This window comes from Podarcis muralis, chromosome 17, assembly GCF_964188315.1.
Source record: "Podarcis muralis chromosome 17, rPodMur119.hap1.1, whole genome shotgun sequence".
NCBI classification, from domain to species: domain Eukaryota; kingdom Metazoa; phylum Chordata; class Lepidosauria; order Squamata; family Lacertidae; genus Podarcis; species Podarcis muralis.
In genome coordinates this window covers 33,575,832-33,597,059 of record NC_135671.1, presented here as the reverse complement: position 1 = coordinate 33,597,059, position 21,228 = coordinate 33,575,832, and the positions used below count along the sequence as shown (strand labels likewise).

The following is a 21,228-nucleotide window of genomic DNA, read 5'->3' as shown; positions in this document are numbered from 1 at the left end:
TGATGGGAAGGTCAGCGGTTCGAATCCCTGCGACGGGGTGAGCTCCCATTGCTCGGTCCCTGCTCCTGCCAACCTAGCAGTTTGAAAGCACGTCAAAGCGCTGCTCTGGTTTGCCAGAAGTGGCTTAGTCATGCTGGCCACACGACCCGGAAGCTGTACACCAGCTCCCTCGGCCAATAAAGCGAGATGAGCGCCGCAACCCCAGAGTCGGCCACGACTGGACCTAATGGTCAGGGGTCCCTTTACCTTTTTAAAGCGTATTTACAGGCATTTTATTGAGCATCAGGACAGAGGAAAAACATGTCTGCTCCCCTTCGTGTCTAAGCAAACAGCATAAGCAAAAGCAAAAGCTATACACAAACGCAAATTCCCAGCAAGCTGTGCTGTGCTGGTGTGTATTCAGGCATGTGACACACAACAATCCACACATCTGTTTTAAGGTGGAACGGAATATCAGTATCCTAACACTGGGTAGGGCAAGCAAGATCTGCTGCAGCAGGGCCTGTGAGGCTTTAGGGCAGGGCTTAGCAAAGTTTTTTAGCCATGGGCTGGTCCACTGTCCTTCAAACCTTGTGGCGGGCCAGAGAAGTGGCACCGGGGGCCTGGAAGAAGAGGCGAGGGGGGCAAGTAGTCCTTTCCACTCCCAGCTGTTGCGCTTACCTTCCCAGGGACTGCCACTGCTGCTTCTCGTGGGTGGGCAGAGCGAGCTCATCCACTCTGCTCTCTGGCCCACAGGAGCACCAGGGCAGCGGTGGCAGCAGTGGAGGGAAGATGAGCAGCACGAAAGGGCTGGCTCCAGAGAGGGCTGCTTAAAGTGGCGCTCATCTAGCCCAGCCCAGCCCACTTCCTCCTCTAGGCAGGGCAGGGAAAAGCCTGAAGGTGGCGCCACAGTGTGTGAGTGGGGAAAATGGAATGGCGCAGGGGGGAAATGGCGCAGCCCAAAGGAACAGAACCCCCACGCCGATCCACGGACAGTCCGCGGGCCGGATCCTGAAGGCGATTGGGCCTGATCCGACCTGCAGGCCTTAGTTTGCCGACCCCTGCTTTAGGCCCTGGGATCATTGCTGCCTGCAAGCTGTCGGTGGTCCTTTCTGTGCCTGGGGCTGTGCTAAATGATGTGCCCTAAACCACAGATGGGCTGGACAGATTAGGTGGACAAGGGAAGAGGCAGGGGTTGGGGTCAGTAGGGCAATGCGCATAGAGGCGCCTGAAGGGCACCAATCCCATTCACGTGTGTGTCTTTTCCTGCTGCCAGACTGTGATCACGGAGGACTTTAGCCATCTGCCTCCAGAACAGAGGAGGAAAAAGCTCCAGCAGAAGATTGAAGAAAGGAACCGGGAGCTGCAGAAAGAACTAGATCAGAGGTCAGAAACCGAAAACCACCATCCTCTTCGCTTGTTAGGCTCTTAAGATGGGATTTGTGTGGTCTAAGCAGTGCTTAAAATTAGCTCTTGGCAGTTTTTTAAAAATACATATATTGAGATTTCAGTATTTGAATCTTTTCAAAATCTGTAATTAAACTTGATAGTTAATAATGGTTTATAATGTCCATGAACAATCTAGCCTTCAGTGTTACCGACACTAGGCTTAGCCCAAGCAGTTTTACTCCCTGTCTTACTGTAGTGCTTAGAATTCATTGAGTTCAAAGGGACTTACTTCTAAGTTTTTAATACAAAAAAACTTATAGTTTTTCCTATAGTTTTTAATACAAAAAGGCCACTATCTCATCGGTCTTTTCCAAGCAGCCAGGCGGGGTCCGCTGAGAACACTTGACTTGGTAAAAGGCCAAAAAGTTCATTGCTTGTCGGTTGCTATCTGCCATAGGGCAGGATCCTGGCCTGACTGCATTGGCTGTCCATCAGTTTCCAGGCCCTATTCAGAGTTCTGGTTTTGACCTACAAAGCTTTAAAAGGCTCAGGGTCTCCAAGACCGCCTCTCCCCATATGAACCTAGCTGGACCCTGAGACCATCCTATGAGGCCCTTCTTTGCATGCCTCCCCCACGATAAGTCTGGAGGGTGGCAACATGAGAGCAAGGCCTTTTCTGCAGTGGCTCCCCATTTGTGGGATGCTCTCCCCAGGGAGGCTCGCCTAGCTGGGCGAAACATACTTTTTTCTCCCATGCCTTTAGCTGATCAAACAATCCAAGGCCTTTCAAACTGCTTATTTTTGGTTAGTTTGTTACTATCAGTGCCCTTTCCCCCTAGAAAAATAGGTGCCGGTACTCACCATGAAGTAGTTACAGTAAGTGCGACACTGAGAGAGAAAGAGAGGTGTGTGCCGGTACTGTGTACCCTTGAATAACCCCTGAAAAATAGCCCTGGTTACTAGGATAAATATTTTTTTTGTGTTTTTATATTGTAAACCGCCCTGTGATCCTCAGATGAAGGGTGACATAGAAAATAAATAAATAATCATAGGGGTTTTAAGGCTGTGCAAAATTTGTCATTATTTTGCTTTTGCGTAGAAATCCTTAATCGTATGAAAGGTGATATCATGGATGCTTTTGTGGAGGGCCTTCTCGGTGGTGGCGCCTGCCCTGTGGAACGCCCTCCCACCAGATGTCAAGGAAATAAACAACTACCTGCCTTTTAGAAGACATCTGAAGGCAGCCCTATTTAGAGAAGTTTTTAATGTTTGATGTTTTATCGTGTTTTTAATATTATTCTAAATTAGGAGCCGCCTAGAGTGACTGGGGAAACCCAGCCAGATGGGTGGGGTATAAATAATAAATTATTATTATTATTATTATTATTATTAGATTCCTGCATTGCAGGGAGTTGGACTGGATGACCCTCGGGGACCCTCCCAACTCTACAGTTCTATGAACCATGAACATTAATGCCGTCATAAATTTGTTTAGTCTTTTACGGTGCTGCAAGATACCGTCGTAATTTTTGCTGCCATTTGCTGGATCAGACTCTGGAGATCATTGAGCTTAAGCTTCCTCTGTAGATTATGCCCTTCATTTCCTTCTGACCTCGCTGCCCTGGTTTGCATGTCATGATAAGCCACGGTCTAGTGTCTTAAACCATTGTGGAATTGTGAGCGTGCCTCTCCCTTGCCATGTGGTTTTCCCCCCTGACTCGCTGCGTCATCCAAACCCAGGCCATTATTTGTTTGTTGCAAGCAAACCATGAACAGAAAGCCAGAAATGAACCAGGGTTTGTTCTTAGCGTGTTTCTGTTTTTTGTTTGTTTTTTAAAAAATTTTTTATTGGTTTTCACAACATTATAAACAAACAAACACATGACAAATAAACATAAATCATAGCCTTATTGAAAATTACACTTATTGATTGTTAACGGGCCAAAGTGGAAAATTTAAGGTTAGATTGTGTTAAGATAAATTATAGAACAAAAATTGAGAAAGATGGAAAGGATTTGCTGAAATAGCTAATTGAACTAGAATACAAAAAAGGGAGGTGTGAGGAGGTCGATGAAATAGGTAAATGAAAGATAAAGATATGGAAATATTGGGTGTGTTTTTAAATGTTTTTGTTTTTCTTGTTGTTTTGCTGTATTGTTTTTTGTTTTGTTTTGTTTTTTGATGTATTGTAAGGTATTGCTTTGTTTTGTTTAATTTTTCATTGTTTCTTTTTTCTGTAATCTTCAAACTTCTAATAAATATTATTTTTTAAAAAAACAGGGACACGGGTGGCGCTGTGGGTAAAAGCCTCAGTGCCTAGGGCTTGCCGATCGAAAGGTCAGCGGTTTGAATCCCCGCGGCGGGGTGCGCTCCCATCACTCGGTCCCAGCGCCTGCCAACCTAGCAGTTCGAAAGCACCCCCGGGTGCAAGTAGATAAATAGGGACCGCTTACTGGCGGGAAGGTAAACGGCGTTTCCGTGTGCTACGCTGGCTCGCCAGATGCAGCTTGTCACGCTGGCCACGTGACCCGGAAGTGTCTCCGGACAGCGCTGGCCCCCGGCCTATAGAGTGAGATGGGCGCACAACCCTAGAGTCTGTCAAGACTGGCCCGTACGGGCAGGGGTACCTTTACCTTTACCTTAAAAAAACACGGGGGGGGGGGGAAATTACACTTATTAACATTCTTTAAGTGACTTCCTCGCTTCCCCTTGGTTGGATTTCATTGCATATCCTTTTAACGGTTTTCCAAATCACAGTTCTTATAAAATTTAACTTAAACATTAACATCCTTAGATCTTCACATTATGAAATTAAACATATTAATTCATCACTTAACATAAATAAAATCCTAAGCCAATTAAGTATCTGCAAGCTGTTTTCAGTTAATTTAACTTAACATATTTAGCTAAGTAATCATTAAATTTAATCCACTCTTAGCGTGTTTCTGGCTTACCGCCCATAGTTTCTTTGAAACAAACAAGCCACTTTCTAGAATAAGATAATCCAGAAAGTGACAGTGTGGCTTGTTTGTGCCATGCAAACGAGAGGGAAGGGGTGTGCCATGTTTGCAGGAAAAGGCATGTTTACAGTTTAAACCATGGTGGCTTATCATGGTAGGCAAATGAGGACGCTGCCTATATTTAGGATCACAATCATGCATCTGATGGTGGACTCTAGCCCAGGAAAGCTATAATAGTTGTAACGCATTTGTCTTTGTGGTGCCTCAGGGCACTAGTATTTTGCAGCAAAAACAGCACGCATAGCTACCCCTCTGGAAAAACGAATGAATCTTTTTGCTTTCGGACGGCACGGAAGGTTAAGAGTACCTAACTGGCCTTGTTGGGCAATGCAAGGCAGCCAACCCCATGGATTCCTGATTTTATGAACCTGCTTTTTTAGAGTATCTTCACAACACAGAACGTTTTGCCCTCCTCCTTTCTTTCAGGGATGCCTTAAATAAGATGAAGGATGTTTACCAGAAGACGCCGCAGATGGGAGACCCTAATAGCCTTGAGCCAAAGATCTCTGAGACTCTGGGCAACATTGAGAGGTTGCGACTAGAAGTCCAGAAATGTGAAGTAAGGGACTGGCAGGCAAAGCGGGCGGGGGGGGGGGAGCAATTCTCTTGCATTTTCCAGGTTCCTTACTTGCACTTATATCATCACCATCATCACATGTATGGCTCAGGCACGGCTGACCCAGAGCTGTGTCCCAAATGCTAAGGTTTAGGTGTAATTCTATTTTTGTAGCTCTGACCCGGGCAGCATTTTATTTGTCATTTATATCAGTAATCCAGGGTTAGGGAACCTCCTCATTGGGGGTACAGGGCCATTTCAAGCAAGTCACGGCCACCTGGAGCAGGTGAAAGATCTGTTTCCACCAAAAGAGGTTTGCGATTGTTCATCAGGTCTAGTGGGGCACTTCTGCAAGCTGCGCATTTGCCCTCATCACTTGATTTCAACCCTGAGGGCAAAAAAAGTGTCACTCCAGCGATGGGCAGTTGAGCCGTCCTGCCCACCTGCTGTATTTGGCCTACTGGAGGGGGCGGAGATATGGGCTGCCGGCCAGATCCAGTTGCCCACTTCTTCAGCAGCCCTGCAAACTGTGCTTCACACCATATCCAATGCGATTCTTCTAGAGAAAGAGGCGCCGGAACTCACTGTGAACACCTCCCTTGTTCTCCTCATAACGGCAATGGCGCCCATAAACAAAAGAACTGACCTGTTAACAGATTGGGGTGTGCCTAGCAAGTGTGAGACGGAGGTGATTTTGTGATCGGCTCCAGACAGTGGTAGGGTCAGGAATTTGCCCAGATCCACTGCCTGAATCCACACTCTGCACAGAAGCCACCCAAGCCAGGCCAGAGATAAAATGGGAGGGTTCTCTGCTGGCACATCTTCCAGGTGAAGAGCCAGCTGAGAGTGCCTTGGATGTGGTTCCCAATTTATTGGATCTGAACTAGGTAAAGGTAAAGGGACCCCTGACCATTAGGTCCAGTCATGACAGACTGGGGTTGCGGCGCTCATCTCGCTTTACTGGCCGAGGGAGCTGGCGTACAGCTTCCAGGTCATGTGGCCAGCATGACTAAGCCGCTTCTGGCGAACCAGAGCAGCGCACGGAAACACCGTTTACCTTCCCGCTGGAGTGGTACCTATTTATCTACTTGCACTTTGACGTGCTTTCAAACTGCTAGGTGGGCAGGAGCAGGGACCGAGCAACGGGAGCTCACCCCATTGCGGGGATTCAAACCGCCAACCTTCTGATCGGCAAGTCCTAGGCTCTGTGGTTCAGGTTCTTCGCCATCTTACAAATCGCTGTTGATATACAGCCGTACCTTGGTTTTCTAACAGAATGCGTTCCAGAAGTCGGTTCGGCTTCGGAAACATTCAGAAACCATGATGTGGCTTCCGATTGGCTGCAGGAGCATCCTGCAGCCAATCGGAAGCCACACCGGACGTTCAGCTTCCAAGCTAAAGTTCGCAAACCGGAACACCTCCTTCCAGGTTTGCTGCATTCAAGTTCCAAGTTGTTCATGAACTAAGCTGTTCGAAAACCGAGGTATGGCGGTACATTACTGCTCATTAGATGGGACAAAAGCTGCAGCCCTTCTGCTATTCATTCCCATGACATTTGCGCAGAGCAGCTTCCTGACAAGTTACACTGAGGGAGGAAGAGGAGCAATCTGTCCTTTTTTCTCCCCCATTTTCTCCCCTGAACATCACAGCATCCTCAGGTAGCCCTGAATGTCATGTGTGGAAGCCTGATTAGAACAGGGATGGATGAAACATTAGAGAGGACCTTGTTTTCTTCAGTGGATCATTGTGGCCATCCATACGTTTTCATTCTTCAAGAAGCCACAGCAGACAGGACAGCTGTGCAAGCAGCCCAGGCACCACTGTGGGGAAGATGAGGAATGTGGGTGCTGCTGTGGTCTAAACCACTGAGCCTCTTGGGCTTGCTGATCAGAAGGTTGACGGTTCGAATCCCCGCGATGGGTTGAGCTCCCGTTGCTCTTTCCCAGCTCCTGCCAACCTAGCAGTTCAAAAGCACGCCAGTTCGAGTAGATAAATAGGTACCACTGCAGCGGGAAGATAAATGGTGTTTCTGTGTGCTCTGGCTTCCGTCATGGTGTTCCATTGCGCCAGAAGTGGTTTAGTCATGCTGGCCACATGACCCGGAAAGCTGTCTGTGGACAAATGCCGACTCCCTGAAAGCGAGATGAGCGCCACAATCCCATAGTCGCCTTTGACTGGACTTAACCATCCAGGGGTCCTTTTTACCTTTTACCTGTGCGGTGAAATCCTAACCTGTGTCCCTTCTTCTTCTACAGGCTTGGTTGGCAGATGCAGAGAGCAGGATGTTGAGTAACCGACCCGATAGTGTCACACGCTACAACCGCCACTTGGATCATGCAAGTGCCCTGAACAACAATAACTGCTCGCATGACAAAGACAGGTGAGAGCTGGGCAAGGTGCAGGACGTCCGGCTGCCCCATAGCAGGTGTGGCAGGGGCCCTCTTTTTTTATGAACAGAAGATGAGCCAGGGTTTGGGGCATTTGAATCTCTGCAAGTCCCTGGAAGGGCTGCTTTGCTGGATTGGAACAACTTGCTGCTTGGCAAGTTGGCATGAGCTACATGGGCTGAGTTGCTCGTTGGAACGGAGCCAAGGCCTCAAAACTTCCTTGAGCATCCGATTCATTTTTAATTACTTAATCAAGTTTCTCTACTGCCCTGTACCCACAGGTCTCAGGGCAGTTTACAAGAGCAAATCATATTATATAACAAGACAAAATACATAATCGAAAACAAAAGCAAACCAATAACCCCCCAAGCATATTAGATTATTATTTTAGATATTAGTTAAGGGTTCGTGTATCATGTGTTTTTCAAAGTCTTTAAAAGTTGTTACACACTGCGAGTCTCAAGACCTTCCCCATTAATATAAGGAATTGTGAATACAGTCATACCTCGGGTTAAATGCACTTCAGGTTGAGCGTTTTCAGGTTACGCTCCGTGGCAACCCGGAAGTAACGGAGCATGTTACTTCCGGGTTTCGCCGCTCGCGCATGCGCAGACGCTCAAAATGACATCATGCGCATGCGTGGAAGCAGCGAATCGCGACCCACGCAGATGCGGGTGGCGTTCGCTTCAGGATGTGAACAGGGCTCTGGAACAGATCCCGTTCGCATCCAGAGGTACCACAGTAACATGGTTAAAACAGAAGGGGGAATGAGATCGGAATCTGAAGAATGCCAATACAGTGGTACCTTGGTACTTGAACGGCTTGGCTCCCGAATGCCGCAAACCCAGAAGTAAGTTTTCCAGGTTGCAAATGTTTTGGGGAAGCCGAACTTCCGACGCAGCTTCTACTTGAGTGCAGGAAGCTCCTGCAGCCAATCAGAAGTTGCGCCTTGTTTTTTTAAAACGGTTTCAGGAGTTGAACAGACTCCCGGAACAGATTAACTTCGAGATCCAAGGTACCACTGTACACATATTTGCAAAAACCTTATCACAGGTTCTCATTAACTCTTCCACTGAAACCTAGTTTTTGGTGTATTCAGTTTGTTGCTTGACCCTCCCCACCTCCATCTAAAGAGTTAACTTCGGGGACATGAAATTGTCCCTAAGCCTTGGATGTTACAGGCTGGAGAGAGAAGCAGCAGAAAAGTCATGACACATTGTCCAGTTGCTTCTGTTCCTAGAAGCAGTGGAGTTCTGGCCTGTGGCTGTGGCTGATGTCAGGTGCTTTTTTGAGGGTATTGTCCCCTTGCACCAGGCCCCGGAGTCTCTTCCCAGTCCAGGGGTCAGCAACCCACGGCTCCGGAGCCACATGTGGCTCTTTTGCACCTTTGCCGCGGCTCCGGGGCGGATACTAGCGAGGGGAGGAAGCGCATTGTGTGCCCCGACACTCCCCACTGTTTTAAATGTCGCAATGGTTTTGCGGCTCCCAGTTTTTTTTTCTTCGGTCCAAGTGGCTCTTTTTGTCTTAAAGGTTGCAGACCCCTGTCCTAGTCTGAGGCCTGTTGCTTTTTCCAGTGTGCAATGCAGTGCTTTTACTGGAAAGCAACCTGGAGCTCACAAAGCTCAGTAGAAGAAAACAGGACCTACAGAATAAAACTAATAACAACCCCAGTCCTGTCCAGTCCCCAGCAGGGTGGTTGCTTGGACTCAAAATAACCCATGTTGTCAGAAGAAAGCAGCAAAGCCCTCTGCACATGCATGAGGGAACAACCTCCAGATACTCCCCCCCACACACAAACTTTTAAAGGAAAAGAGTTTAAAACAGTGGGGCCACGAGAACAAAAGATGGAGGTGAATGGGTCACACTTCTATGCCAAACATGAGTGACGCTGCGTTTCAGGGGGTTGGACTAGATGACCCTTGGTATCCCTTCCAATTCTACGATTCCATGACCCATTGACAGAAGTCAGTTGGTGGCTACTTGCAAAAATAACCATCTCCTATTTGATGTTCGTTTAAGGTGGAGTTTTCTCAGAGCTTAAATGGACCATGACCCCCTTGCGGAAAGTGGCTTGGCTCACTTGTGTGAGCTGCGCCTTCTCCTCTGTAGAGTGCATCTACTTTATTGGTGCATTATGAGCCTGAATTGAATAGGTAGATTTGTGTAGGTTAGCAGCTAGATCGTCCTACCTTTGGGGCCAGGGAAGGGATTGTTTGCTTTTTGGTAAGGAGAACATTTCTTTTTCTCTCCCTTCCGATTCTTTGGTTTTTCTCCCGCCTCCATCCCATTAACTGGTACTGACCCTCCTGGCTCTTGGTCAGATTCAGTGATTGCCGCTTGCGGTGCAGCATAAATACGGAGGTCCTGAATATCAGAGGGAAGCATTTGTCTAAGGGATGCTCTTTCGGAAGAGCCCAGCGATCCTGGTTCCTTGACTTGCTTTGATCCCAGCGCTGGAGAGAGAACCAGCTTCACTCTCTTTTCTCTTGCAGCCTCAACACCACCCACTCCGATGAGAACCAGGACACACTCAACCAGCCCATCTACACAGAGTTTGATGACGACTTTGAGGAGGAGTTGACGTCTCCCATAGGCACCTGTGTGGCTCTCTATCAGTTTGAAGGTACCTGCTCAGCAATACTGCCCAGTTACTATATTTGCAAAGGGACGCGGGTGGCGCTGTGGGTTAAACCACAGAGCCTAGGACTTGCTGATCAGAAGGTTGGCGGTTTGAATCCCCGCGACGGGGTGAGCTCCCGTTGCCCGGTCCCTGCTCCTGCCAACCTAGCAGTTCAAAAGCACGTCAAAATGCAAGTAGATAAATAGGTACCACTGTGGCGGGAAGGTAAACGGCATTTCCGTGCGCTGCTCTGGTTCGCCAGAAGCGGCTTAGTCATGCTGGCCACATGACCCGGAAGCTGCACGCCGGCTCCCTCTGCCAATAAAGCGAGATGAGCGCCGCAACCCCAGAATCGGCCACGACTGGACCTAATGGTCAGGGGTCCCTTTACCTTTACCTTACTATATTTGCAAGGAACAGTTGACTGCTTTTCGACTGTGCTGTTTGGAATGTGCTATTTCACTCTGCTAACTTGGCAGCGCCAGCTTGTGAAGGATGCAGTGGCCAGGCCAGGCTCCTTTTGGCCTATATGGCTTCGCCTAAGAAAGAGACCCAGTCTTATTCTCTTCTTGCCCCGCCAGCACAGTTTTCTAACAAAAAGTAGTGTCCTGTATCCGGAAAATGTGATTCCTCATCCTATAAGTTACAGATAAAGCAAAGGTAGCCATGGTGCCTTGAAGTGGGGGAGGAACCCAAGAGCCACAAAATTTACACTGCACAAATCCCCGCAAATTGTTTTATTTGTAAAGCATGTGCAAAATGGTCCAGTTTGCACAATTGTTTCATTGGGGCTTCTACCACTGCACACTTTCACTCCTCAAAATAATAATAATAATTTATTATTTATACCCCGCCCATCTAGCTGGGTTTCCCCAGCCACTCTGGGCGGCTCCCAATAGAATATTAAAAACACAATAAAACTTCAAACATTAAAAACTTCCCTAAACAGGGCTCACTTCAGATGTCTTCTGAAAGTCAGATAGTTGTTTATTTCCTTGACATCTGACGGGAGGGTGTTCCCCAGGGCGGGTTCCACCACCGAGAAGGCCCTCTGCCTGGTTCCCTGAAACCTCGCTTTTCACAGTGAGGGAACCGCCAGTAGACGCTTGGCGCTGGACCTCAGTGTCCGGGCTGAACAATGGGGGTGGACACACTCCTTCAGGTATACTTCCATTTGGCAACCCCTCTGGCTTCTTGCAATTCCAGGTGGCATTGCCACACTTAAAACGCACACACATCTCGCTCAGATAGGAGGCCACTGGGAGCCTCAAGGCAAAGGGGCTGCTCAGGCCTTTATCTGCTTAGCTCCAGCAATGCTGCAGTCTCAGAAGCCCCCAGACAGGGGAACCTGTGCCTCTCCAGATGTTGCTCAACTCCAGCCAGAGCCAGGGATGGTGGTCCTTGCAGACAGGCAAGGTCTGGAGGGCCGCAGGATCCCTTCTCTTGCACTGGATTCTTCCCCTACACCAGGGGTCTGCAACCCGCGGCTCCGGAGCCGCATGTGGCTCTTTTACACCTTTGCCGCGGTTCCGGGGTGGATACTAGCGAGGGGAGGAGGCGGTGCGTGCGTTAGTCACGCACCGTCCCGACGTCACCTTCCCGCCCGCTACATTGTAAGGGGCATGTACGCTGGTCAGTGCATTGAAAGGGGGCATGTACGCTGGTCACTGTTTTGAAGGGGAGTGAAGAATACACACACAAAAAAAGGCAACTTGTTAATTTAACGTTTATTTCTATGAGGAGTAATTCTGAGGGGTCAAACAAAGAAATAATAAAAAAGTGACAAAAAAGTTATTTTTATAATGAGTTTTGCGGCTCCCAGTTGTTTTTTCTTCGGAAACGGGTCCAAGTGGCTCTTTTTGTCTTAAAGGTTGCAGACCCCTGCCCTACACCTCCTTAGCTTATTTCTGCAGCAAGGAGGATGGCAGCATAGGCAACTTGTCTATGGGAACAGGATGCCTCTGGTCTGATCCAGCAGGGATCGGCCATACATTCCTATGGGGAACTTTCTTTTTTTAAGTGCAGTAGCGAAAAGGAAGATTCTCTGGAACCTGAGTTCTGTTGTGCCTTTCCTGCACTTTGGCAGACCCTCAGCATGCAAATAGTCCTGTCACAAGACGCCCCTCCCTAGAGAGCTAATGACTCATCCAAGATGGCAAAGCTCACCCCATACAGTCTTTCTGGGGCTGTGGAGGGGTTGCTACAGCTGTTTCCCTGCCAATGTCCTGGCTGGGGACACCGGTCAAGTATCCCAGCCGCATGGGCTATGGAGGCAGAGGTAAAGCAACCTAAATAAAATCAATGTTAACTTACACAAGGGCTGTGGAAACCACTGCTGCTTTTAATTTGTCTGGGGCAGAGGTAGGTAAAGTCCTGGCTTCTTGTTTTCACATCCACCCCATGTTCCAAGCTTGCTGTGGTTGTCACTGGGTTGTACATCTCCTGCTACAGTTCTACTTTTGAATGCAGGTGGCGCTGTGGTCTAAACCACTGAGCCTCTTGAGCTTGCCTATCAGAAGGTTGGCGATTCGAATCCCCGCGACTGGGTGAGCTCCCGTTGCTCTGTCCCAGCTCCTGCCAACCTAGCAGTCCGAAAGCATACCAGTGCAAGTAGATAAATAGGTACTGCTGTGGCAGGAAAGTAAACAGCATTTCCATGCACTCTGGTTTCCGTCACAGTGTCCTGTTATGCAGGATGCTGTTTAGTCATGCTGGCCACATGACCCGGAAAGCTGTCTGTGGACAAACACTGGCTTCCTCAGCCTGAAAGCGAGATGAGTGCCGCAACCCCATAGTTGCCTTTGACTGGACTTAACCGTCCAGGGGTCCTTTACCTTTTCTTTTCTTTTTACTTTTGGGTTATTCCTTAAGCTTCTGCTCACTTGCCGGCTTGCTTGCTCTCCCCTCCCCAACCCCTCCACTCCAGGTTCCAGTGAAGGTACGATCTCCATGCTGGAGGGCGAAGAGCTCGGCTTGATGGAGGAAGACAAGGGCGATGGGTGGACCCGCGTGCGGCGAAGCAAAGGGGGCGAGGGGTACGTCCCCACTTCCTACCTGCGGGTCAACCTCAACTGAGTGCCGAATTGGCCGTGGTACGAGGCCTGCGGCTTGGAGACTTCCGAGTCAACAGCAGGGCGCGTGTGGAAGAGAGGTGCAGTGTTTCAGCTGACTGGGGGGAAGGACGGTGCAATGCCTGCTGCGGGTGACCCCGTCCGAGAAGGAAGGTCACACCAAATCACCACTGCAGAAACTGGGGGAGGCGACTTGGTTTGCCTGAAGAGAAGAAATGATGGCTGCAGCCCGCTCAAAATCTTGGATAAGAGCCATGGGGGAGAGGGGTGGAATTGGTCTCCATGCTAATAATGTGCCCCCAACCAGTAATTCCCCTTTCCTCCCTCCCCGCCATGCCTTTGGAGGCAAGCCCAGCTACGCTAGATCCCTTGCAAAACGTTCTCTAGCAGGAACGGATCGAAACGTGCCGCTTGCTTCCTCCTTTAGCAACGTTGCGGTTTTGCATAAAGGATGGGGATGCCTCGCTTCCCGCCTCTAGCCCTGGGTGGGTCTCCCATAGTGTAAGCGCAATTGGTGTGGCATGCGCGGGGGGGCATTGCTTCCTCTCTCCCAGCTGCCCTGGGCAAAATGGGCCCGCCTTTTCATGGGGGCCAGGTGGCAGCCATCCCCCTCAGTAGGGCTGGTCGGAGCAGAGCTCTCTCTAAGGAATCAGCAGCTGCTTTGCACTGCAAGTCAGTAGACTCTGTGTGTTTGTTTGTTTGTGTGTGTGTGTGTGTGTGTATCAGTGAGAAGGGAGCCGGATTGAAAGGAAGCCTTTAACTTGCACCCTCATGCCACTGTGCCTGCCATTGGCTTTCTGGGGTAGGGTGGAGGGAGAACTGGGTTGTGAATAGCTGCTTGGCAAGGCAGTCGGCTGCTATTGCTGCGTAAGGTGTGAGCACCACCACCTCTGCTCGGAAGGCAGGCCAAATGCCTCAGCCGCATCAAACACACCCAGCTCCTCTTTCCTTGAAATGCACTTTATTTTTCCTGGATTGATTGGCCTGGCCCCTTCAGCCATTCAGAAGTGCCTGCTCCCTGGAGTCACTACCCTGAACCCTGAATTGGTGGGACAGCCACCAATTACTTCCTGCCCCCCAGATCTGTGGACTTTCGTGTGGCTTTGTTTTTAGGAAACAAAACAAAAAAAGAGGACTCTTTAACATATTAGCCTTTTTATACAGTGACCAATTTATTTTACCACTCAGTTTAGCTTCTTACTCACATAATCGGTAAAATGTCCCTGGCTCTTAACCCTGGTTCCCCCATAAAGCATGGAGGGGGGGTAAAGGGGATTTTGGGGGTCCCGAGCCACACTCTCTCTCGAGATGTAGAATGTATTTGCTGGTGCCTTTTTACACTTTATGTAAATAGCAGACAAAATTTAGCCTGTGCAGTTGACTGTTGGTTTCTCTGGCCTCCCAAGTGCGGGTTTTTTAAGAAGTTTATAAAAATGCTAGACGGCTGTGTATGTTGATCATTTGGGAGCGGACTACCCCCTGTCCCTATTTATCACAAAGACCCCCTGCCAACCAAACTTTCTGCCCCCTCTTTATCATAAGCTGCCTCTATGGCTTGTAAGCAAAGCATACATGACATAGACGGCAGCAAAATATGAAACTGCAATTAGCAAAGCAAGGGTGTTAGGAAACCCGGGGCTCTTCAGCCCTCAGCTGGCAGCCCCCCAGGATTAGGTTATGGGGGTTGCTGGAAGAAATGCCGTTTCCCAATTTCTACAGCAGAGCTGCGGTGAGATGAGGGAGTTTCATAACTTGAGGGTTTGGGGGGGGGTGCTCAACTGCTTAAGATTAATTACATCTAATTCTAGAAAGAACCGTGCCTTGAGTATCTCCTTTAATTTTGGAGTGGGGAAACACCTTCCAGCATCAGTATTGGGCAAATGCCACTAATCAGTTAGCTGGGAGAGCTTAAATACATCTGCAGTTAAGTTTCAACAGCCTTGGTCCAAACACCAACACAGATACCTATAAGCATGTGCTGAAACAGAAGGGGTGTGTAAAATGTAACTTCATGGGTTCTAAAACCACACCGGTAATCCCAGATTTCCCCATCTGTAGCATTCTTAATTGGCATTCAAACTAGAGTAGGATGGGAACAGAATGCTTCCACCACCACATCGTAACAAAGGCCTTTGACTGCTTTCTACCTGTTCAGTCCCCAGCAGAGGCTGCCTGTATTCTCAAAGACCAGGAGAGGCCCCAATGGCCTTGGGCAGCATAGAAAGACGACCATTTGTTTCCTAGAAGGAATGTCTATCTCACCGAAAAGTCTCGGCTCCTTGCGGACGCTGCCGCCTGCGCCTTCCAGTCCCGGAAGTTTCTCGTAGCAGCAGCAGGTGCTTCCTCCTTTGGCTTCTCGACAAATTACTCTTTGCCGTTCCCTGCGTGCATCCCAGCTGGTGTGTCAGGAGTGCAAAACTCTTAGTCCCGTTCATTCCAATTTCTGGGAAAGGACAGTCAGGATCTGTTCAAATTTCTTGTGCCTCTCCACCCGGTCCACATCGGCTCCTCTGCTGCCCCAGAATAAGCGGAGGGAAAACTCAGTCTGGAATGCTTCCAGGAGTTCTGGAGTACCTTGGAACCCTGGAGAAAGGGATAAAAAAACAGCCGTGAGGCTCCAGCAGTTGTCAGTGAGGAGTGACAGTGTTACATGTAGGTCAGGCACCAGGTTTGCCCACAATAGAGGTGGCTCAAGGTGTGAAGTTGCACATTATAAGCTTAGAGAGAAGCAGACCCAGGACATAACAAAACAGCAGTTTGAGCAGTGCTGGCTTAACGGAAAGGCTCAGCATGAAACCATATTCTTTAGATGCCACAATGCCAGGTAGAAGAAAGGGCAGCCCCTCTGGGCCACAGTGGCGCTCTTGTGCATCAGCTTAAACACCCGTGCATGAAAACATTAAGGCAGCATGAAAAGGCATGCCTCTCTGCAAGCCTCTGCTTGAGGCACCAGGTGTTGTCTGTGCAGAATTCAGATCCTGAGCAAAGCAGATTATGATGTTATCACAAGCAACACAAGCCACAATGGACAGATGTGGCATGTCCCAAATTTAACCCCCCGGGCTTCAGGGAACGGAACTAACAGGCTATTCAAGTAGTTCTACAAGACATGAACTCCTGTGGGTTGGTTCTTGCTATCTAGCTTTTTTATTGGAGAGGCAGCAGAAAAGCTGGCTGGAGAAGGGAGAGAGTGTTTGCCCGGGGCTAAGACAGGCTGACAGAAGAAAATAGCGTATGTGCAGAAGCCTTCGCTGCCTGGAATAAAATGTAGGCTAGGGAAGGCCTTGGCACAAGTTGCACGTGCGCCTGAGAGGCCTCGCTTTGAGGATCCCCTCGGGTGTTTTGTGATGTGCAAACTACACCTCTAGCAACCTTCCAAAAAAAAATCTCACTGTTTCACATTTTCAGCACCAACGTGGCTACAGGATTTGACTGAGGACACCCAACAGTCTCTTGCTTTAATTGGGGGGTGGGCAACAGGGCATGCATCTGCACATAAACACATGGCATTTAGGGAGGGAACGGCAATGTTTATGCCACTCCATAGGACAGAAGGAGGTGCCGCCCACAGCAAGAGCAAGGCTGCACCTAGGAAACCATGCTGCAGAACTTGGCTGGCAGGCAAAATACAGTCCAGCAACAACAGTAGCAGCAGCAGCCATTTTGCCATGGCAAAAGTCAGCGATGGAACGGCTGCCTGCCAGAGTTCGCTTTGGAAAGCCCAGGTTCCAACCCCTACACAGCCATGACACTCACTTTGCCCTTGGATGCACCCGTCTCTTTCTGCAGCTCAGCCAACTTTGTTTCCTTAACTTTTATTTTTCAGTTTCTGGAAATCTCTACAACAAACAATTCCCATGTTCTCCACCCGCCAAGAATCGTTCCATGCATATGCAGTTGTAAATGTCTTGAGAGAATAAAATGTAAGTCTCATATACTCTTAACCTGAGCACAAAATGAGACTGTAAAGGGATGAAGCTGCCAACCTCTGGCCAGGCTTGGGCCCATCTGTACTGTCAAGAGCTACCCTACCTTGGAGCTTTGCTTCAGCGCTGATTCGGTAGGCACTGGCGTTGGTGGCCATGAACCGAGCTGCTTCCAGTGTCCGTAGAAGAGCGTCACAGGTCTCCTCGTTGCTACCCCAGACTTCTTCTCCTTCCATAAGGCAGAGGAGGGGCAGGATGTGGGGAACTGCAACCTCCTTCAGGGTGGGGACTGAATTCCCTGTGGGGCAGAAGCACAAACCACTTTGTAATTAAAATATTTTTTTTAAAGAAAAATGGAAGGGGCCACAACTAGAAGAGCCCATGCCTTGCAGGCAGAAGTCCTGTGTTTGATTCCTGGCATCTCCAGTTAAAAGGACCCCAGGAGCCTTTTTCTAATGGGAAAGACCTTAAGGAGTTGCCATCAGTCATAGCAGACAGTGCTGGCTAACAGGCTGATGTGCAAATTCTCAAAAATGCTGCTGCTTCAATTGAGAGCTCAGTAAGTAAATTAATGGTTTTTTAAAAACAAAAAATGGAGCTTCAGTAGGAGAGCAATGGTATTTTAGATGCAAGTATATAGGAAGGATGAAATGTTTCTCCAAGAGCCTGTGCACATATTTATCTGGGTGTCATCCAACTGCAGGGGGAGCCTACAGAGTGGTCCCCAGCCAGAGGCAAGGTAGTTGCCTCCATCCGCACCTACTTCCAAGATGGGGAGGCAGCATTGCATTCACATCACCCCCAGCTCAGCCTGCACAGGCTTTTTCTTCCTGGGCCGCCATGTAAATGGGGCTATAGCCAAACACCACCTGCACGTTGAGAGGAGGGTACAAAAGTGACCTGACCTTGAGATTTGGGGGGGGGGGGAAAGGCTGCAATGACAAGCCAAGAGCTGCCATAGTGTTTAGTACCAAAGCATGGAAACGGAAGGTTCCAGAAGGGTACCAAATGGCTTTTAATAGGTCCCTTCCAACTCTGCAATTCTATGGTTCTAGCAAAGCCCTTCCTGTGAGCTGTGGCACAGGCAGAAGATCCAAACATCATAGCCTCCCATGTGGAGGCCACAAAAATAAACGTCTGTGGGGCTGTACACCGTGCGACAGCTGCAAACCACAACTAGGCTCAAGCATGTGGAAAGGGAGCCATAGAACCAGGTCATCACGTAGACACCATGCATCCTCAAGGCATGCCTCCGTCAAAATGGCTAAGAGGCCTCACCTTCGGCCCGGTTCAGGCACCCCATGAGAGGCTTCAACATCTTCTCAAAAGTGATGGCACTCTGCGTGTGGTTCTGGCGCAGGTGCCTCCATGTTTGCTCCAGTCGTGTGATCTGTAGAGGGAGAAGTAGAGCCAATCTTACTGGACCAGCTACTAGCACAGACTTCTGTGTCACAAAAAGACCTGAGCGACTGGCCTGATAAGGTTTTTTTAAAAAAAAAAACACCACAAAACTGTTGAGGATATACAGCAGGGGTCAGAACCTTTTTCAGCCGTGGGCCAGTCCACCATCCCTCAGACCATGTGGGGGGCTGGACTATATATTGGGGGGGGGGGGATGAACGAATTCCTATGCTCCACAAATAACTCAGAGATGCATTTTAAATAAAAGCACACATTCTACTCATGTAAAAACACGCTGATTCCTGGACCGTCCGTGGGCCAGACTGAGAAGGCGATTGGGTCGCATCCAGCCCAAGGGCCTTACGTTGCCTACCCCTGATATACAGGATGGAAATGTGTTAGATCCACACAAGGGGGTTAATAAGTCTGTATGCAAGCTTCTGCATAACAGCCAGGGCTGCTTCTATATTCACACCCTGTGGTTGGGCGAATTCAAATTCAATCCCTTTCACTGGCATCACATTTTTTTCTGAGCCCGAAACCTCTTGGCCTTGAAGGGCAAGTTCAGGACCAAAATAAGGGCTGGCATTATCGGCACGTGCAGATTTACTGAGGTATAACTTTGTACATACCATGAGCAGGGACTTTTTAATGAAACGTCAGAAGAATTCCTGTCAGGGGCTCAGGAGCAGAGCCACAGGGGAGAGAGGAAATGGAGAGCGAAGGGGAAGAATCTGAGGGCAGCGGAGGGCAGAATGACAGTGACCCGAGAGATTCCATAAGCCTCTCCAGTAAATCAGAAGATTCCCAGAAGGGGGCGCCGATGGCCAGGGCAAGGGGGGTCCCAGGGGGGACGCACCAGAAGCAAGGGGCCAGCGGAGACTCCCAAAGCAGTAGCTGGAGATCAGGACCAGCTTCCCCACCAGAGCGTAGTGGGGGGGAAGAGTCCCATGTGTCAGGGCCAGCGTCTCCTCCAGCAGGGAGGGAAGAGGAGTCAGGGCTGGCCACGCCCCTGTCGGAAAGTGGGGGAAAGGAGGGGAGGTCAGACCCAGCTAGCATCCCCGAAGGGGAAAGCAGTGACAGGAGCAGTGTAACGGTCAGGAGGAAGGTGGCCGGCTGGGCGCGCGCGCCAAGTTCAAATGTACAGGCGCGCGGAACAGCAGAAAACCCGGAGTGGGAACCAGGTCCTAAAGCCTGCCGGAGGCAGGGGGAAGACTCAGGAGACTCAGCGTCAGAAGAGTCTAGGAAGGGCAAGACCCCAGCGGACAGGCGGACCCAGAGGAGGAAAGAGCAAAGGAAGAGGTGGAGCAAGGCTAGAGTCTTAAACTGGTGTCTGGGGGGAGGAGACTCAGACGGAGCTTCGGCGGTCTAGAGTTTGAGACGTAGAGCTGTGCGCCGCGGATGTAAAAGCGAAGCTGAGCTTAAATAAAGGCTGCTTTATATAACAACGAACCGGCGTTGGTCCTTTGTGAGCTGGGACCTAGGGCAGCTCTGACAGATGTTGACAACTGGGATGAAGCCTCCCCATTCTGAGGAAACATGGCTCTGTTAAAATACCCACACTCTCATGTTCTAAAGCACATTACAGTGGTACCTCTGGTTACGTACTTAATTCGTTCCGGAGGTCCGTTCTTAACCTGAAACTGTTCTTAACCTGAAGCACCACTTTAGCTAATGGGGCCTCCTGCTGCTGCTGTGCTGCCAGAGCACGATTTCTGTTCTCATCCTGAAGCAAAGTTCTTAACCCGAGGTATTATTTCTGGGTTAGCGGAGTCTGTAACCTGAAGTGTATGTAACCCGAGGTACCACTGTATACCCTTCAGTGAGTCCCAGAAACTTGATACTTGTTTTTCAGATGAAAGTGGGATGAGGGGAGGAGAGATCACGACAGCCATCTAACAGCAAGTCAGGCCCCCACAACACACAAAGTGCGAGCAGGGCTGGCTTTTCCGAAGGGCCACGCTTGTCCGTGGCCCACTACACAATCCTTCTGGGCAAACGGCTGCTCCACAGCCTTGGCTTTCCATCCCCTGCAGCAGATCCTGTGACCAGATTGTTGGCAAATGCCTTACTGTTCATTTCACTCCCCTACTCGTCTCACCTGCGGCAGCTGCAAGGCTTTCATCACAGCAGAGAGGGCAAAGAGGTCCCCCGCTGACTTCCACAGCTCCACCGCCAGCTGAATGATCTTGTGCAGAATGGCCGCCCGCTCAGCTGGGGACCCTGTGCAGCCTAGGATGTCCACAGCGATGCCTAGAGCGATGAGGTGGTGCCTGAGGGTTGGCAAAGGGGGAATCTTGAGTGGACAGACAGGGGTCGCTGCTGCCCTCAAAACAAACACAGTCTAGAGCAGTGTTTCCCAACCGGTGTTCCGCGGCACACTAGTGTGCCGTGAGACGTTGCCTGGTGTGCCGCGAGATGTTGCCTGGAGGGAGGCGGGCGAGTCGGGCGGCGAGAGGCGGGGCGGCGGTGGCGAGGAGAGGCCGCCCAGCGCGGGGCTCTCGCCGTCTGCCTGCCTGGCTGCCTGCATGGCACTGACGTCACGGGGCTGTAACGTGCCCCACATAGGCACACGCGGGGCGGCGAGCGAGCTCCCACATCCCATCGCCGCTCGCTTCGGCCGGCCTACTGGGCTGTCGCAGGCGGAAGGCCTGCGCATGCGCGAGGTTTTCGCGCCTTCGGGATTCCCTTCACGCCTTCCTCCTCCCGGGTCCTTGAGAGCGCGGGAAGCGGCAGCGCGAGACCAGCGTTGAGCCTGGTAGGTATTGCGCTTGCCAAGGCAGTCATTTGGGAAATGAAAACTTGCAAAGCAAGCAACCAGTTCAATCTGAAGTACGTGTATGCTTAATATCCTGTATCTGAAACCTGTTCTGCCCCCT

The 21,228-nt window shown here is 49.9% G+C and overlaps 2 protein-coding genes across 4 annotated transcripts in view; one reads left to right on the top strand and one right to left on the bottom strand.

Moving 5' to 3' along the window:
- TRIP10 (thyroid hormone receptor interactor 10) overlaps positions 1–13,977 on the top strand; it is an 88,416-nt gene extending 74,439 nt beyond the window's left edge. For all 3 annotated transcript variants that reach the window (XM_028713074.2, XM_077921187.1, XM_077921188.1), the window contains 5 exons: positions 1,256–1,365; positions 4,815–4,947; positions 7,200–7,324; positions 9,824–9,954; positions 12,878–13,977. In XM_028713074.2, the coding sequence (XP_028568907.2) occupies positions 1,256–1,365; positions 4,815–4,947; positions 7,200–7,324; positions 9,824–9,954; positions 12,878–13,026 (648 nt within the window). In that variant the 3' untranslated portion in view covers positions 13,027–13,977. The remainder of the gene's footprint in view (positions 1–1,255; positions 1,366–4,814; positions 4,948–7,199; positions 7,325–9,823; positions 9,955–12,877) is intronic.
- Positions 13,978–14,169: 192 nt separating this feature from the next.
- The window catches only part of SH2D3A (SH2 domain containing 3A), a 30,642-nt gene continuing 23,583 nt past the window's right edge, over positions 14,170–21,228 (bottom strand). Inside the window, exons 8-11 of the mRNA XM_028713072.2 lie at positions 20,451–20,622; positions 18,227–18,338; positions 17,055–17,246; positions 14,170–15,605 (exon numbers count right to left, since the gene is read on the bottom strand). Of these exons, the coding sequence (XP_028568905.2) occupies positions 15,454–15,605; positions 17,055–17,246; positions 18,227–18,338; positions 20,451–20,622 (628 nt within the window). The 3' untranslated portion in view covers positions 14,170–15,453. The remainder of the gene's footprint in view (positions 15,606–17,054; positions 17,247–18,226; positions 18,339–20,450; positions 20,623–21,228) is intronic.